Source organism: Pholcus phalangioides, unplaced genomic scaffold (assembly GCF_987345545.1).
Source record: "Pholcus phalangioides strain wild (caught in Gottingen) unplaced genomic scaffold, Ppha-v1.0 ptg000004l_1, whole genome shotgun sequence".
Lineage (NCBI taxonomy): Eukaryota > Metazoa > Arthropoda > Arachnida > Araneae > Pholcidae > Pholcus > Pholcus phalangioides.
The window spans coordinates 46,377,825-46,397,641 of NW_028301597.1; the positions used below are offsets into that span (position 1 = coordinate 46,377,825).

At 39.5% G+C, this 19,817-nt stretch overlaps 2 protein-coding genes across 2 annotated transcripts; one reads left to right on the forward strand and one right to left on the reverse strand.

Annotated features, from left to right (window-relative positions):
* Window positions 1-3,586: 3,586 nt before the first annotated feature.
* Window positions 3,587-4,479, forward strand: LOC149087709 (uncharacterized). Its single transcript, XM_089231597.1, has one exon. The coding sequence runs from the start codon at window positions 3,639-3,641 to the stop codon at window positions 4,359-4,361; it is 723 nt and encodes a 240-aa protein (XP_089087723.1). The 5' UTR covers window positions 3,587-3,638; the 3' UTR covers window positions 4,362-4,479.
* A 9,167-nt stretch (window positions 4,480-13,646) lies between these two features.
* LOC149087710 (uncharacterized) lies at window positions 13,647-16,491 on the reverse strand. The gene is made up of 2 exons (XM_089231866.1): window positions 15,344-16,491; window positions 13,647-13,865 (listed from the first exon to the last, which is right to left on the reverse strand). The coding sequence occupies exon 1, from the start codon at window positions 16,468-16,470 to the stop codon at window positions 15,370-15,372; it is 1,101 nt and encodes a 366-aa protein (XP_089087992.1). The 5' UTR covers window positions 16,471-16,491; the 3' UTR covers window positions 13,647-13,865; window positions 15,344-15,369.
* Between the last annotated feature and the right edge of the window lie 3,326 nt (window positions 16,492-19,817).

A 19,817-nucleotide genomic window follows, 5' to 3' on the forward strand; every position in this document is an offset into this window, starting at 1 on the left:
TCAATAAATCTACCCCCGGCCCCTGACAACAAGGGACTAAGTAAGTGAATGAACAAAAGAGTGACCTATCGAGTTTGCAAGAACGTGAGTGAGCAAAACAATGACAGAGCATGAGCAAGCACATGAATGACCTACAGAGGGAGATGCCATGTTAGTCACTGACAGGGAGTGTGTACAAGCATGTGAATTAGCAAAACAGTGTGCAAACATGTGAGTGACTAAAACAATGTGTAAGCATGTGAATGATGACTTAGAAAAGAGTGAGGGCATGGAGTAATCAAACGAATGACTTAGATACGCAGGTGTACTTGCAGGTGTGGGGGACGCCAAGCGGATTATGTAACAGGGCGACGAATTCGGGAAAGAGCAGTCAAGTTAATTAGATTAGAATGGGAGAAAGACGGCGAATTCGTCGTCTAGAAACGTACGAATTCGTCTAGATACGCACTCAGGCATTTAAGTACACATGTACGTAGTAAATCGATCGTGGTGTGATAGACCGAAATTGCCACTCGGTTTGAAAGAAAGAAAGGTATGCAAAAATCACCTCCATTGAACTTTACAGACATTTTTATAGACCCACAGAATGTGAAGTTTGAAAATTCTGAAAAATATGTCGCTATTGTGTGTGATAAAAATATGCTTGTGAAAACTATTTTTCTTGAAAAAGTTGTTAGAAAATTAACCCTTTGAGCGGCACTTTATTTCTTTTAAATCGAGCACAACTCAGGTCTATCGCCATCTATAGGAAGTTTTACTACCTAGTGAGTCGTGCGGGATGTGTAAGTGTATGTACCTAACAGTCTGAGTGCTTATCTACTGCTGTGGCTGATTTTTCAGTGCTGCCATATATATTTCAGAAGGAAAAAGTGTAATGATTGAATTATATTTGTATTGCTCTCTGTGTGGCGAGACTTTTCGAAGGAGAGATCGGCTCGCATTCGCGCCTCGAAGTTGGGAACCACAGAAAAACAGCGGCTTTTAAGCGGCCCCGCAAAATTTACTACGCCTTCTTCAAAATGTCGTGATGAGTAATGCAAGCTTTCTTCTGATTCCCACCAGGTGCAAAATGGGGGGGGGGGGGAATACATGGAATAGTATTTCATTGAAGGATCAACTTTACAAAATTTCTGGGCTTGTCAATTGTTAAAATAAGAGACTTTTAAGGAGGCGAGATATCTCGGCAGTAATAAAACAAGATGGGAAGGAATTCATTCCAGAGCACACACACACACACGTTTTCCTTCTTTCTGAATATGTACTGTTCCACACTGTGAGTGGAGAGTTTACTATGATTTCCTGACAGCAAATGAGTCGTCACACAGTTCTGTAATTTTGGGCATGTAAACATGATACTTGAACACGCACTTTCCAGTGCCGAATCGGTCACGAATGTTTTTAGGGGGCCCGCCATTTTTTTTTAAGTTGTTATTAATCCTGGTATCACAAAAAGTTGCAACTTTTGTAACTTTCATAGAGATTTTTATTTGTTTTTTTGCAATACAGTGATACCTCGGCTGACGAAAATGATTCGTTCCTGTATCATGTTCGTTAGCCGAAACATGATATCTGATAGGTTTCTATGGGAAGTGGCTTAATTCGTTCTAGAAACGGCCCAAAAGTTAAAAATAAATTGTTTTTTTAACACCAGGTAGCAGTATAAGAAGAAAAAAATTGACTAAAGGCTAAAATGAACAGCTTCGAAATGGAATAAATGAAAATCTACTGGAAGATGAGAAAGATACAATAAAGATCTTTTAATTTTACACTAATGCACACAACCAATACCAGCTTTGAAGTTGTTATTGTTGCCACAACCCAGTCGGCATCGTAGGTGTCGCCATCCATTTGTGATTTGGTCAGCTTATTTCTGTGTCTGATACATGCAGACGAAAGATGAATCTCCTAGAATGTCCACACTGTTCAGTTTGATGCTAAGAGTCTTGCCCTGAAAGAACGCGCGCTCCGAAAACATAGGCTACTTCTTTTAAAATTCGTTCTCTATTAGCTGAATCTTTCATTTTACATGTAACAGTAAGAGAATTGAAGGTTCATCTGGAAAAAAACAGGTGAGGTGAGCATGAGTTAAAATTGAGTGATATTGATTCTGATGATGATTGGCGCTAAACTTCAGCTCACGGCGCGGCTGTTTTGTATTAGCACGGGCATACATATCAAATGAAAATTTTCCCTAGCCAAATCCGTATTCGTCAGCCAAGGCAGAAAAATCACGATAAAAATCTTCGTTAGCCGAAAAACTCGCAAGCCGAGGCGTTCGTTAGCCGCAGTATCACTCACTGCACTTGCATGCATTTTCACGACAATAGCACGTATATTCACGTTGATATAAATGTTTCTTATAAAAATTCCAATTTTTTTTAGCACGTTTTTCACTTATAGCAAGCGGGGTTTTCAACCAATTTTTACGAAACTTACAGGAAATTTGACACTGTATATGACAAATTTCCGTGAAGGAATTGAAAACATAGCAATCCAGTACCCAATGAGAAATGAACATTTTAAATCAATGGTTTTTAATTGCGCATGCGCAGGAAATGTCGATTTTATTTACCAGATTTTTTGAGCAACTCACATAATAATTCCGGTTGAATGTCACGAAAATTTAGAAAGACGTCGGTGCTACAGTGAGCAGTGTGTTCAGTTACTTGCTGAAAGTAGCTGGATAATAAGGGATTTTCTGTCATTTGATAATTTCAAGAATAAGCTCACAACATTATGTGAATGAGTGAAAACGCGGGTCTGATGCTATATAAGATAGATAGATATAACTGCTCACAACCCCGGACTGATGCAAAGCACCTTACTTCCGTTACCTCAAAAAAGGCAGAGTTGCGTCGGAAAAGTTAGCGAAGATTTATAGTGATGGCTCCCCTTGCCTCCGTGCTCGCAAGTATCGAATCACTCGCGTCGTTCTCCCCATGAAGACAGCCATCAACTCGATGCAACGTAAAATCCATTTGACTAAAATGTATAGCTGAACTCAATGATATGCTATATGAGAGAAATTCTTGAGCATAACACACGTGTACGATGTCAAAATGAAAAAAGAAAATAAACCGAAGAAATAACTATAAGAATTGGAGTTTACACATGCGGTACAGACCTTTTTCGACCAGTGTTATCTAAAAAAATAATTTTCAGTAGAAATTACACGCCGCTTCAAAATGTAAACGGATAATTTGTGAAAAGAGGGGTATTTTTTTAAATGAAAAACTGAGAAAAATCACTCTATAAAAAAATTACCTAAAATAAGGAGTATTTTTACTTGTGCGAACGAAATTTCGAGTCGTAAAATTGAATTTTGATCCTTGAATCAGCATTTCGACCTGTATCAAAATTTTTCTGTGAAGGAAAACCATAAAGTGAAAATACCATATGACAATGTGAGGATATCAATTACTCAATTTCATGTAGATATAAAATTGAATTCGTCCGAATTTAACAATACAACCGAAACCATCGCTGTTGATAATGCTCTCGCGTCATCTACCGATTTCCCACTCGTTGTGAAATCTAAGATAGCTGTGATTAAACAGAAAAAAAGAATTCATTTGGTTATTGATAGAGTGTTTTCCAATATTCTCTTTCATTTTCAGAACATTCAATTTCACTTTAAGATGTCGGAAGAACTCGCAGCTCTCACGTACGATCCGCTATACGCAGATTTCGCGATTAAAGTGAAGTCTGAGACGTTTCCTGTCCATCGTTTCGTCCTGAAAGCTCGCTCGAAATGCTTCGAAAAGATGCTCGAAACGAACATGCGTGAAAAAAGAGAAGGATTCGTCGAAATCTCGGGCTACGGACATGAAGTAGTGAGTGAAATGATTAGTTTTCTATACACTAAAAAAATTCCCAATGGAATCACCATAGAAAAAGCGGTAGAGCTCTTCAAAATCGCCAATGAGTACGACGTGACTGAGCTGAAAGACGCTATGGTTGAATATTTACTGGGGAAAGAAATGGACGTTGCCAGTGTAGTTCCCATTTTGAAAGTCAGTGTCGTTTATTGTGTGAAAGAACTGAAAAACAAAGCGGTTGATTATTTTTGCAAAAAGATCAATGAATGTGATGATCATCTACCGGAAGTGATTGAAATCATTAGAGGCAACCCTTCAATTCTGAAAGACTTAATCAACACGGCTGAGGAGTCCTTCGACAGGAAATTAAAGGTTTTCGAGGAAAAAACGCGGCAACTGGAAGAGCAACTTCTTCATACACCAAGGGAAAAGACCGAGTGGACAACGATCGAATTGCGAAGACAACAACAACTGCGGGATGAACGTTCCATGAAATTCAAAGAAATGTTCACGAGGAGGGAGCATGACAGCGATTATTATTAATAATTGATACTCATACTTGTGAATGCAATGATAACTTCGTAATGGTTGAACATCTGGCCTCTAATGAACGCTTAGAAGACTAATAATTGAATATGAATACGTGATTGATCTCGAGAAATGGAAAAAGTTACAATGCTGTTGTTTGTGCTTGGTACGTAATTTTTGTGAATTAGCAAATTGGACGGGAAAATTATCAACGTTGGGCAAAAGTAAATAATGGTTTGCCAAATTGCAGGGTGCAATACCGTTTGTTTGTAGCCGATTTTTTCTTCCATCCAAAAATAACACGATTATTTAGTGAGTTGATGTAAGATGATTTCGAAATTGTGAGTTTTTTATACACTTTTTTTTTATTTCACAAATACAAACATGTAATACACAAATTTAGACATACGTTGCGCGAATACAACATATAGTACACAAATATAGAACGTATATTACGCAAATAAAAACATGTAATACACAAATGCCAATATATAATATATTGGTTTACTTCTACAGGGAACAAAATTCGGTTCCATCGCATTATTATTTCTTTTTTTTATATATACACCCCCCCCCCCCGATAAAAAAAATCCTTATTTATAAGCGAATGCAAATTATCAGAGTATGATTTATTCTTGTATTCTTTTTGCAGGATTCTTATGCAAGGTGAACCAAAAGTCATTAGATTTTTATAAAATTCATAAAACTCGAATAAGCGTACGATTATTCATCAAAACTCATGTCATTATAGATAAACTAGTTTTGGTTTGCCAGACTTGATTTTTGAGAGAAATAATGATAGATAATTTAACCCAAGGACATCAACCATGTTGGCCATGATTGGCGATAGCTTGCACTATGCCACAGTTTTAGTAACGGGAAAATATCCATAAAATTTCCCTTTTACTAATGAAAAATGCCTAAAATGTTTTAAAACATCCCCTTTCACATTTATTTTTGTACAGGATGTGGATCCACCGAATTCCTCCTCCACCTCCCGAATTTGCATTTTCCAATGTTGGCAGCTGGCAGCTATAATATACTGACCTGTTCTTTGAAAAAGAAAATGTACCTCTAGACACAACCATCAATTCTGAAAGCACGTTCATGTGAAGGGGGGGGGGGGAAAGAATGTCCCTTTGCTGTATACAATCATTTAATCATATTTTTCTGGCACGCTTTTTCTTGTGATTTCTATTAACCTCCCCCCCTCCCTCCTTTTACAAATACAAATACAACGCCACAACAGGCAAATTGCCCAACGAGGTCGCTGACTTAAGAACATCATGGATCCCCGAGCCATTTTTTGGAGGCCCTACCTACTACTGCTACACCCCCCCCCCACCCCACCCCACCCCACCGCGGAACCCCCAACGAATCGGTACATGCGGGAATGTACGTGTAGTGAAACCTGACGTGAAGTTTTTTTTTGTTTCCCTGTAATGCTTATACAAATACAAATACAAATACAAATACAACGCCACAACAGGCAAAATGCCCAACGAGGTGGCTGATAAAAAGATGCCCATAAAAATATGGTTGTCATATGTTTCAAAAATACAGCAACCCAATTAAAAATGCAATTAACACAAATTACAAACAATATATACACATGATAAAATATTATACAATGCCCATAAAGAATACTTATGGTTGTCTTATTCTAAGAATGGATAGCCTCTCGATTTACCCCAACATGTTTATCGTATTTCTTTTTAAACGTGTCAATTGTGTTACAATTTACTACCTCCGGGGGTAAGCTATTCCATTTATTAACAACCCTATTGGAGAAAAATTCCCTGCGACACCATAACCTTGCATTTTCCCTCACCAATCGATACTGGTGTCCCCTTGTAAAAGCAGTCGATTGGCGGTGTACTAAAAGTTCATGGTCCATCCTATCCATCCCATTGAAAATTTTGAACACTTCGATCATATCTCCTCGACACCTGCGTTCATCCAATGTAAACATATTCAAAAAATGAAGTCTTTCTTCATAACTCAAGCCCTGTGTGCCAATAAGGACACGCGTAGCTCTTCTCTGCACCCCTTCAACCAAGTCTATGTCCCTCTGTAGGTATGGTCTCCAAAACCTTACAGCATACTCCAGTCCAGGACGAACTAAGCCTCGAAAAAGCGGAAGAATGACTTTAGGAGAACGCGAAGAGACCTTTTTGAAAATGAGACCAAGCATTCTATTCGATTTTTTGACAACCGCTGAACAATGTTCAGAAAACTTAAGTCGCTCGTCAATGAGAATTCCCAAATCGGTGACTCTAGTTGCATCCAGGATAGTGACACCATTCAACTCGTAAGAGAACCGTGGGTTGTTCGAACCAAAATGAGCGACCATGCACTTATCTACGCTAAACGTCATGCTCCATTCATTTGCCCATGCTGCAATCTTGTTTAAGTTGGTCTGGAGCAACTCCCTATCGCTTTCATTCCCGATTACCCCCATTAGCTTCACATCATCTGCGAATTTGCTAGTAATTCCATCGATACCCTGATCGAGTTTATCGATAAAAAGTGAAAAAAGTATGGGGCCAAGGACACTTCCCTGAGGAACTCCACTTGTGACGTCTGTCCAACCAGAGAATTCCCCGTTCACCATAACTCGTTGCGACCTATCTCTTAACCACGATTCTATCCAATTCAGCAAGTTGCCCCCTATTCCAATCTCGTGTAAACGCTTCAAGAGTTTGCCATGTTGGACCCGATCGAATGCCTTCTGGAAATCAAGGTAAACAACGTCGACATTTTTGCTCTTACCCAAAGCCTTAGTCACGTAATCATAGAAGCAAAGGAGGTTAGTTACACATGACTTCCCCTTCCTGAACCCATGCTGATTATCCGACAATACATTATTCTCGTCTATCCACTTCACAAACTGCCTTTTGATGATAATTTCCAAAATTTTCGAGAGGGAGCTCGTCAAACTCACTGGACGATAATTAGACACCACTTCTCTACTACCCTTCTTAAATATCGGAACAACGTTAGCCAGTTTCCAATCTCTCGGGACGATACCCTCAGCAACACTACTCCTGTATATCTGTGCGACTGGCCCCAACAATTCATTAGCACCTTCCCTGAGAACCCTGGGATAGATATCATCTGGTCCTGGTGCTTTGCTTGCACATACATTTCTTAGAAGATTTAGGACCTCCACGTCTTCCACTTGAATATCGTTGAGCGTTTTATTACCCCATGCAACACCCGTATATCGAATATCATTATCTCCATTAAAAACCGACGCGAAAAAGTCATTGAAAGCACTACACATGCCTACATTGCTCTCTACTTTTGAGCCTCCTATCGAGAGGGGGCCAACTGTCCCCTTACATCCATTATTGACGTATCGAAAAAATGATTTTGGGTCAGAGCCAATGTTATCTGCCAACCTAGATTCAACTTGCTTTTTACTATCCCTTATCGCTTTCTTCAACAGTCTTCTTTTATCAGTAAACAATGATAGGTCACCTCGTCTACTTTTATACTCTCTGAATGCTCTTTTCTTTTCAAGATAAAGGTTCCGCACGCTATCCGTGAACCATAGAGGGTGTGATGTACAAACACGCTTTTTTCGAACAAAGGGTATGACGTCGTGCAAAACAGAGGACAGCTTCGTACTAAATTCTTCCCATTGACTTACCACCCCTACTGATTCCAACCGGTCTTTGAAAACTTCCGCTAACCTTCTTCGCAAAACATCAAAGTTAGTTCTCCGAAAACAAGGAACCAGTCTTTTGTTATCAACCTTACCCGAGGAAAAGTTACAGAGAAATCTGACGATACGATGATCACTGGAAGAAAACTCTTCCCCCACCGAAACATGTTCAACTAGATCCTCAGAACTAGTAAGAACTAAATCCAAAATAGCAGTACCCCTAGTGGCTTCTGATACATGCTGATACAAAAAATTTTCGAGCACCAACTTAAGAAAGTCTCTTTCATACTGATTTCCAGATGAAAGGTTCTCCCAATCAATACCCGGGTAATTGAAATCCCCTAGTATGAGAACCCTCTTTCGCTTACACATGTAGGAAATTTCATCATGCATTTTGGCGATATAGTTTTGATCCCTATTCGGTGGATTGTAACAAACCCCAACAATAAGCTTATGACGTCTTTTGTTCTCAAGTTCAACCCATATGGTTTCAATATCACTTCTCTGCACGTTACACTCTCTAGCCTTCAAACATGATTTCACGTATATCAACACTCCACCCCCTTTCCTATCAGATCTATTTCTCAAAAAAGTATCGTATCCGGAGATGTGTAAGAAAGATTCATCCCCATCGTTTGCCCAAGATTCTGTAATGGCTATAAGATCCAAGTCCTCCACAACTATCATAGCTTGTGATGTGTAGTGCTGCCATCTGCCACCCGTTTTTCTAACTATGAGTGAAGTGTTGTGATTAAATGATTTATCGTTGTAGGACTGTTACTCTCTGTGGCGAGACTTTTTAACGGGGAGATCGGCTCGCACAGAAAACCAACTTCAGCCGACCACCACTGTGGGGTTAGAACCCGGATCCTCGCATCGCGAATCCGTCACTATAACCACTCGACCACCGCAGCGGCACGATCATGGACGTAATATTACGTCCAAATACTAGTTGAATAAATTCACTCTTAGCTGACTATTTCTTCAACCACTTTTTTCGTCATCGAGAATCCTATTGTAATCCTAAGAAACAAAATTGTGTATGTGTTCCCCCTTCTCCTCAGCTTTCCTCCTCCTCGTTCTCCACGGCACCCCCCCCCCCCCACTCAACATATAATGAATCTTTTCTCAGAACTAATACTTCTATTTTATACCGTACATGGAAGTGTGAAAGAAAACACGTAGGTGAGGGCAAAAAGCAAGGTACTATATATCTCTTATATATACAATTACCTACTGTCTATACTGTTCCTCCCTACCCTTATCGTTTTTTCTCTCCGAATTTCTTTCTTTTTGTTCTGTTTTATTAATATGCGGACAAGACTACTATATTTATCGCCTGTACATCGAATACAGATCATTCAACTTTAACACCAACAGCTTTTTCGCCAATGGGTTAAGAATGCATGCGATTATTCGCCAATACAAAACCAACAAGAGCCAAATAATCGTCCGTCGCATCTATTACCCACCAGCGAAATGAAAGGTATTTCGGAGCGTGTGTGGTGAAGGGGTATTCAGGCCGAGTCCGGAAATCTCGACAGGCTGGCGCGTCTGATCAGTTTTTCCCCAGAGGACTTCTGGAACGTGTATGAGCTTCTTTATACTTCCTCCGTTCCCACGGAGCGAAAACGATGCTTGTCCAACAAGTAGGGAGACCAGGGCCGGATTAACCAGAACCAGAATAAAAAAATTTCGGAGATGTCTGGCCCTTTTGCGGGCCATTAATTCCCCATAAGGGCTGGGGGCCCGCCACGTCCCCCTGATGAATTAACCATTAAGCAAAATAAGCACGCGTTTAGGGCATCAAAACAGGCACCACGAAAAAATGATCAAATAGTACATTGCTTTTAAATGCACAATTTTTTTCCCCAACATCAACCATCCAATAGGAAATCCTAAAATTTCAAGAGCACTTGGTTCTACAGTTAAAGATCCTCATGGAAAAGTTGACCAGGGCCGCAACTAAAAGACAGAAGGGGGTAGGGTATGTTCCCTGGGTGCTGGACCAGCAAGAGAATCGATTTTATTTTCTTTCTGTTAAAAATTAAGTGGAAGGGGTGTGTAGGTATGGACCCCCAAGCGATAGTAAATTTTTGTTTCTAGTTGCGGCCCTAAAGGGTGCCACAAAAGCAGAGTAGCCAAGTTAATTTGTAACAAGAACTCGCGTTAATGCTCAGTTTTTGGATTGAGATTTTGCTCTGTTACCATAAGTAAGCCCAGAGCCGTCTCGACAGCGTCATAGAACCTTCCCCCTACCCCTCAAGTAAAGCAAATTCTTATTCTTCTGAGTCCCCCCCCACCTAGCTATATATATACCTGCATACCACAAAATTTGCAAACTCGCTCACTATAAAATTTTAATCGGATCAAATTGTTATGAGGCCTTCCAGGTACTCGAGGATCCCGAGCCGTGGCATCACAGGCCCCCGGGAAAAATAATTCTTCTGAACCTCCCCCTCCCCACTAAACCTCCTGAATACCTGCTTACCAATTTGCATACTTATACTAGAAAATTGTAAACAAATCTAATTGTCATTGGAAAAGGCATTCGCTAAGGTAAAAACTAAAGTGTGGGGGCACCAAAATCACTTGAGTGCTTAGGGCCTTCATATACTTAATATACCCAACCGTTTGCGCGCGTATCTAGTGTTTTACTTGAAATTAGAGCTGCCATCCACATTTTGATTTGTGAGTGATAATAATATACTTCAATATTTGTACAATTGCAGGTGAGGCCACAACTAGGAGAGGCAAGGCAATGTCTTTTAAGGAGGTCGAGTCTAGTGCCCCGGGAGCTGGAGCAGGAAGGGCGCCAAATTTTCTTTTCGTTCGTCCAAAATTATGAGGACGGGGCGCCGAAATGGATAATTGCCTGAGTGACAGAGTCAATTTTTTTTTTTGGTTGTGGTTCTGGTTGTAGGAGACTCTGGTGCGAGACTTTTTGGCGGGGAAACTGACCCACATTTGCGCCTGAAGCAGGAAGAGACAAAAAATCAACTTCAGTCAATCATCCCTGCTACCAAAGTTCCTCGTGCATTTCCTGGTAAAGATCCTCATGTTGTCAGGCATGATGAAACAGTTAAAATTTCGAGTGCCCGAATGAATAGCATCTTCGCATGTGCTTGGCGTGTCATTCAGTCTCACTTCAGAAACATGGCAGGGGGAGCCTCCGAGGTAAAAATAGTGGGTACCAGGAATGCAAAATTTTCTTCCAAAGAAAAGAAAAGAAAAAAACGCACATTATATATCTATAAAGAAAATTCCTGCAGATTAAAAGTTTCAGTGGCATATGACCAAAAATTGATCCATTGTTTGAAAATTCTAAAAAAAAAATAATCGATCGCTCAAAAATACTTAAAATAATTACCATTTCTTGAAAATGCCGAAAAATATGGAAAATCCGAGCACCACTGATTGGCGATTTCAACCATTGCTCCGTTAGGCATTTTAGGCATGGAACTTAGCGCCAGTTTTGAAGTTTTGCACCAAACATCCGTACCCCAGCGAGGATTCAAATGGTTCACACCCATAAAAACGCGTATTGAATTTCTTATTCACAAATACGGAAGTAAATTAGTGCTGTTAGAATATTTTAATTGAAATATTACATCAATGGGGGGGGGCAGCAAATAATTTTATTAATTTCAGTGGGTTTTTTATTTTTAATTAGCTTGAGAGCGTTTTTTGTTTTTTTTTTTAGTTACCTTAAATGGTTTAGAGCAGCAGACCTACAAACATTATGGCCGTATTCACCAACACAGTTTAAACTACAATCGCAGGTCAAAGAATTAGCGATCGACACGGATTGGTTAAAATCCGCAATTTAACCAATCCGTTTCCAGCTTCAATCTTTTCACCTGCGATTGCAGTTTAAACTGTGTTGGTGAATACGGCCGTTAGAATCCTTTCACTTTACTCACATTTCGTAACATAGATAACACCTCCAAAAATTCACAGACAGCACTAGACACGCATTCAGACGGTTAAGTAACCACGCACACACTTACGGCACAACACAATCGGTAGTAAATGGCCCATGGCGATATACCGGAGTTGTGCTCCATTCGAAAGAGAGAAAGAAAGTTCCACACTGGAAGGACCAACGTATCGTTCCACCTAAAGTGATCGATACCGCTCAAAATGACCAGAGGTTGATTATCGCTATACAGTCTCAATTTTCGTAAGTCGTCTTTATGTTTAAATATACAGGGTGATTCAGATAAGATGGAAAAAACTTTAAGAGGTGATAGTACACACCAATACAAACAACTTTCATCAAAGAATGCATGGTCTAACGTGAAACGTACACGCGGGAGCGCGTTTCGAAACGGCCGCTCTGCAAATGTTAAAACGTCATTCCTGTTGAAATTTATCCGGAGAAAAAGAACACCATGCATGCAAATGCAACTTGGGGAAGATGAAGAAACCGTATGCAAATCTGCGTCACAGTGAATAAAAGGCACGGACACCAGCCTCGTGAAATTATTCCAGCGTGCAACAGTTCTAACAGTTGTAACGTACGGGATAATGGTGCACTTTAGCAATAATGAAAAGGCAGACATGCATTTCATTTACGGAGCTGAAAACGGCAGTACAACAGAGGCAGCACGAAACCCATCCCAAAACATGTGCGTGCTTGCATCGGCAGCTGTGCGAAACTGGACTGGCTAAATTCACAGGGTTTGCGTCCGCGCCTTTTATTCACTGCGACACAGATTTGCATACGGTTTCTTCTTCTCCAGGTTACATTTGCATATTCATGGAGTTCTTTTTCTCCCGATAAATTTCAACAGCAATGCCGTTTTAACGTTTGCGGAACTACAGTTTCGAAACGCGCTAGCGCGTTTGCGTTTCACGTTAGACCATGCATTCTTCGATGACAATTGTTTGTATTGGTGTGTACTATCACCTCTTTAAGTTTTCCCCGTCTTTTCTGAATCACCCTGTAGATATGGATGTGTATATGTAAGCAATAGAATATAAAAAAAAAACTAAATATGAAACTTGCGTGACGACAAATATGTGAGATGAATATTTATAGTCATATTCATTATAGAATTTTAAGAATTATGCAATTTACCTTCATCCCCGATTCAAGCAAAAATAAGGAATTAAAGTAAGCTTCATTAACAAAAAAACAGGACTTTTTATAGGGGAATAGTTAGAAAGAGTAAAATATATGGCTATTTTTTTTTGTACACTGGTGTCATGTCAGTGAGCAAGTCGGACCGTCAAACATGTAATAAACATTTTTCCCCCCGTTAGATATAAACAGAATGACAGGCAAACATTTCCTGAATGTAATCAGCTCTAATTCTTGGGATAGCGACATTCTAACTTTATAAGCTTATAACTAAGGGGTTTGATTAATATTATTCTCTATGGAAATCAGTCCGGATGGCCAACTTTTGACATTATAGCTGAGGTGTAACTATAACCGAGGTCGTTATAACGGAGTTTGACTGTATTTATTTATTTCAAAAAAAATTAAATACCATAAATTAGGAGAAAAAAAATTAATTTTCTGAACATTTTTATCGTAGTTCTCCTCTATCGATTCATTTGAAATGACAGATTTTTGAATTATTGGATAAAAAAACCGTAAATTGCCAAAAACAAACAATTTTCGTTTAACTAAGTTTAGCATTTATTCCCGATTGATGAATGCAAATTTAATCATATTTTTACAAAAAAAAAAAAATTATTCCTCGAACTGACGAACATATCCGTTCGAACTGTGGTTCTCTTGAATAATAATTTCAATTCTAACGCAGAATCAATGTAAAGAAGTGAAACTTGCAGCAAAAACGTCGTCATCTCACCAGTATAATTTCTTTTTTTGCGTTCTGGAAAATAAAATATATGTTTTTAATATTCAATTGCAAAAAGATGCAAAAACATGCATGATAATGCATACAATAACATATTTCCATTTAATGTTGATAATATCGGTGATGATCCAGGCGATTGATTACTGTTCCGTAGTACAGCCTAATGAGTACCAAAACTAGTAATATTCGCCTCATCTAGCTGATGGAGGTACATGACTTATTGTGCTAGTTCCTTTTTTTTTTTCTAGCTAACTTGTATTCACCAGGGGCAGATCCTGAAAAGGGTGTGAAGGGACGCGCCCCCCGCCCCCAACAAAAAAAAATTTTATTGAGACGCGCCTTCGCACTTTCAAATTAAGTCGTTAATTTGATTGTTTAAACGGATTTGATTCCAATTTAATACCATTCAATTATCATGATCGAATAAATGAATAAATTTATACAGGGTGCATATCAAACAGGGGTATGGCACTTCACTGGTGAGCCATTGATCGTAGAGGCATACTTCCAGTTAGACAAAAATAGCCAAATCACGTATAGTACTCAGATACGTCATTCGAAATGGTTGCAAACTTTTTATAGCGGACACCCAGTGCTCAAGAACCTAGTTAGCGAAATTATAACCTTTGAATGAAATTTTTGCAGAGTGTTCAATCGAAGCGTTGATCAAGTGCTCGGGAGCACGAAATTGGACACGAGAACTGAGCACACTTGTTGCTCACCAACAACAGGTTGAAGATAGCTGGCTTGGAGGGTCGGTAGCAATGAATTTGTTAAAGAGAAATTTTGAGTTCTTAGCCTCCAAATAAGATTGAGATTAACAGAAATTTATATTAATAACATATAATTGTATTTTCTTCCGAACATTAAAGTTTTTTAAATATTTTTTGCATGAAAAAATCTAAATTTTTGATAGTCTGGGGGGCATGGAAGGGGAGCTCGTGCCCCCCCCCGTACATATCTGATCATAATATGCGTTAGGAGGGGGAGGGGGGTGGAGCTGACGAAATTTTTCTGACTGGGGAAGGTCAAAAATGGCTATAAATCTGCTGACGTAATACTTCGACGGCTCCTTACAGGACAACCTATGTATAAAATTTATTTTCCTATCTGTCTTGTCTCTGTGTATTTTCTTTATGCAATTCTACAATTTTGGACTGATCGTTGCGAAATTTTGCATAAATATAAAAAAAATCTGATTTGAACGATATATGATACTTCAAATTCAGCAAAGCTGGGCAAACGCCCGAAATGGGTGAAAAACTGTCGTGCAACAATGGTTCGTAGATATCAACAATCGCTTTCAGAATATTTACTTTGCCTCCTTGGTTCCCACACTGGGCGTTTCAGACATGTTTATTCCTTTTGCAATGTCTTTTTTCAATGCTCCCAGTATGTGGAGAAAACCAATGCAAACGCCAGGCATTTTTGCTATTATAATTATAATATATCAATTATTGCCGTGCAATTAAATTAATCTATCGACCACTTACCGATAACGAATTTGAATCCAAGAACATTAAGATTCACTTTTTTCTTTTTTGGTTTTCAAAGTTTTCAAAGACATGGCCATCCGAGACAGTAAAGTGTTCAGCAAATCGTCGCCTAAATCATGGAGCTTCGCGCTGGTCGAACCAAGCTGAAAATTATGAAAATTTTCACAAATAAAATCGGTAGCTTTTTCTTTGAGATCTTGGGCGCCGAAACAGTCGGCAAATATCAGCAAGTCCTTGGCGTTTGATTCGGATAACTGTCCGATCAAATAGATTTCGCACACCTCTTTCAAATCAGACATGTCATACTTATCGGCGATTTGAAGCAGGTTACGTCCCGTTTCCAACGTCAGCTGCTTACGTAAGGAACCCGTGTACATGAAGGACAACATTTCTTTTACCGTGTCCGCGCCAAAATCCACAATTCCTATGCGACGACAATTCCTCTCGCTCATATCGAGCTCCAACATCGCTCGGAAGACAGGTGACCTCGCGGCCATGACAGCTTGGTGAGCTGGTAATTCGATACTTTCTCCATCGGAAGTCACTGTAATGATAACGTCACTTAGAACATTTTGGTCCATGAGTACACCGAAATCATTCTTTAGCTTTGAATGTGCTTTCGGATAGAAAGCGTTGCTTTCAAGTGATCGAATACGATCAACTTCTGCTTCGATATCAACATCTATAACGTAATAAACAAAGCTTTCTTTAGCATTTAATTTAAACAAGACGATTTCTGGTAACGACTCTCCACACTTCAATTTAAATTTAGCTGATTTCGAGTTATCAAGATTGTTCATTCCCGTAGTGCGATGCAATTTAATCGAGCAGCCAACCTTCACCTTTTTAAGTTCATTCGCCGAGTTTAGTACCAGATGAACTGTGCAATAAGATCGATCCTGGTAATTATTTTTCATTGCCATGTACCAAGTACAGATCGGATTTTCATTGTGAAACAAATGACTGTAAATCAAAGCCTCTGAAACTTTGAAACCGGTGAAGACTACTTCCGCAGGTTTCATAACATCCGTATTAAAATTCCAACGAAATTTACATTTTTCAATCAAGGAGATTTCATATTCGTCTGCCTCTACGTTTTTTACGACTGGAATCAGCGCTGACATTGTCTCGGTTACGTCTGAACAATATCTGATCCTCCTCTTCCTACAAAAAAAACTAAACAAACAGCATTAGATAAGGAAAAATATCAGCATGCCAGTGTTGCTTGATAAATAGGGGAAACAGTTGTTCTTTGACCATAGTAAACCTTGAAACACTTTCGACAGTATTGATGTTTTCTGGAGTGCAGGAGATTAGAGATACATAACCTCAGAGCCACCCTTAGGGGGTGTGCGAGCGCTGCGTCAAAGAAGGAGCTGTCAAAGAAGTGAAAAAATATAAATGCATTAAAATAACACTGTTTTCATAGTAAACAAGATGCCTGAGAGATTCAACCGATTTGATTCTGGAATTTTCATCAGTTCTGGAATTATATCCTTAAGATTCACTTTTTTCTTTTTTGGTACAACTAATTCTGGAATTATCACTCTCATCAATTATGAATTTCAATCGATTCTGGATATTTTTCTCTCATTACTTCTGAATAGCAGGTGAGCTTGAAATAAATCTGCAATAAATTTGCCCGAAATTATTTGTAAGTTACTATTAATGCAGCTTTGGGTATAACTGAATGGTGTGGATGCATCGAACCGTTCAGTTATGCCTGCGCAGTTATGCCTGTACAGGTATAACTGTGCAGGCATAACTGAACGTGTGTAGGAAAGAACTGATCGAGAAAAAAGAGACTGCGGGGGAGTGAATTCTTGTTGGGGGGCCCGGAAGAACAGAAAAAGAAGAAGAGACGTAGGGGGGGGGGTGCATCTCTGGTGACGAAGGCCGGAGGGTTTTTCTTTTATATAGATTATGTGTGTGCTCGAGAGAGGGAGAGAATGTGGTTTTCTTGTTCTCTCCGTTGGTAATTAAAGATATTGTTTGTTTTCACAAATATGAGTGGAGTTACTTTTGTTCGAGGAAATGTTGGTAGTTGATGGAGAAGGGAGTTCTCATATCCAGTCTCTTGGAGTTCGTTACAACTGTATATATATGGCTCAGTCGAGGCAACACCAGCTATTGTAGGTGTCTACTATAACTGGGTTTGATAGAGGGGTTGCCAACTCCTCAACAATGGACATTTTCGACAATTCAACATTATCGTCCCGTGCCACTAAATTTTTTCTGTTGTTGGTATTAGTCCTTAATCGTCAACGTCAAAGATGGATTTCTGGCAATACCTGTCGGTTTGACGACATTAGCTGCCCTTCTTTCTGATAATATTATGCTTAGTAAATACAATTTATGTTGCATTCGTAATTAAAAAAACAATTTTTCTTTATGTTTGCAATCATTGGCATGTCCCGTTAATTTCTTCAATTATCAACTATGAATCATAAATACTATGCATAATTTAACATTTTTTTCCTTGCTTTCTGCTTTTTTGTCTAAAAAAGGACTGAATCCCAAGATTGGGTCGTCTTAATTCCCGTTATCCCTGGATTGAGGAAAAACTCGAGAAACGCGTTAAATCCTAACATTGGCAGAGATTTTTCAAACAGGCAGATTTCAGTAAAAAAAAAACCCGTGTTCTTCGTATGTTTGCCGTGTTTCTTCTCAACGTTTCAATTTTAGTGAATTACTCCATACGCACTCCTGATTAACTATACCAAGTGCTCAAATATAAGTGCAGGGTGGGCAAAAAGTCCGTAAAAACTTTAAAAATTCATAAAAACTAGAAAAATAACCGAAATAAAAAACGGTTTGCAGGGTTAGCATTCACTAGGTCACGGGAATTTTTTTTAAGGCAGGAAAGAAAAATAACTAAAAAAACAATTGACAGGTGGCGCTGACGTACACATGTAAAAAGAAAAAAAGATACTCAAATAACGAACAGAATGCCTCCAAATCGTTTATTACAGCAGTATGTGTTACACATGATCACCACACACAAGGGATAATACATTGCAGGAGAGTCACAAATCCAACAACGGCAGAGTGCAGCACATCCACATACACGGTTTACAACGGTGAACTGGTTGTGGTCATATTTTAAGCATTTTTCACGGACTAGTCATATTTTAAGTATTTTCAGGCAATAGATCATTTTTTGGGTCTTTTTTTTCTATCACCGGAAATTTTAGTCTGTTGGCATTTTATCTTCAGAGATGTAGTGTGCACTTACTATGAACTCTTGTCTTATTTTTTTTAGGAAAAATAAATGTTTGCACCCCCGGTAGCCACTTTTTTCCCGAGGATCCCAATGCCATGTTTCTGAACGGCCCGCAAACACTTGCAAAACATGTTGCTTATTCAGGCACTGGGGTAATCTTTGTGCTCAATGCATTTTCATTATGCCTGAACTCAGGGATTTTTGTCAGGGAGGACGGACTTGTTGCACTGAGAAGCTCGATAACTCTATAACAATTTTCTTTTTTTGCTTTACATTTTCAAGTAAAAATCATTTTTCAACCCCCGAAAATGCTATTCCTTCAAGTTTGGTAGTTCCCCCTCCTTCTCCATTTTTTTAATCTGGCGCTGCCTAAAATTGTTTGGCGCAGGACTTTGGCGAGAATGTTGGCTTTGGCGGCAACGTTGATCGTAGGTGCTGCGTCGTTACGTGGGCATCGTGAGCGATTCGCATCACGAGGACTTGGGTTCGAGTCCTCCTACCAAGGTATAGTGGTTTTTCGATAAAATTGGTTCTCTGACGTTTTCCAGCTTCGGTGCCAAATACGCATTTTGGCACCCCTTCTTCCTAGTTTTGAACGAACAGAAAACAAACTTTCAGTCCTTTCTGTCCAGACCTCATCTAGTTGCGACCCTGCCTAAACGATACAAATATTCACACGTGAGGACGAGGGTTCGGATCCCACCATCGCCACAGTGATGGTCGGCTGAAGTTTGCTTTCTGCGGTTCCCAACTTGAAGGCGCGCATGCGAATCGATCTCCCCGTTAAAAGGTCTCGTTACAGAGAGCCACAGCCCTACATCGGTATAATTATTCAATCCTTACATTTCACTTATAGTTAGAAAAATTGATAGCTGGTGGCAGCACTACATATAACAAGCATTGATGCCGCTGTGGTGGTCGAGTGGTCATAGTGACTGACTCGCATCGCGGGGACCCGGGTTCGAGCCCCACCGTCGCCACAGTGGTGGTCGGCTGAAGTTGGTTTTCTGTGGTTCCCAACTTCAAGGCGCAAATGCGAGCCGATCCCAAGTCTCGCCACAGAGAGCAACAGACCTACAAACAGTACAAATATTCAGTCACGACACATCACTCACTTCACTTCTGAGATATAGGTGGCAGCACTGAAAAATCATACACAACACTAGATACGCACTCAGACTGTTAGGTACGCACACAATTACACTTCCGGCACAACTCACTAGGTAGAAAATTGCCTATGGCGATAGA

What these genes read in the sequence shown, in the direction of transcription:
- LOC149087709 (XM_089231597.1), top strand. Translation starts at nt 3,639, where the DNA reads ATGTCGGAAGAACTCGCAGCTCTCACGTACGATCCGCTATACGCAGAT.
- LOC149087710 (XM_089231866.1), bottom strand. Translation starts at nt 16,470, where the DNA reads ATGTCAGCGCTGATTCCAGTCGTAAAAAACGTAGAGGCAGACGAATAT.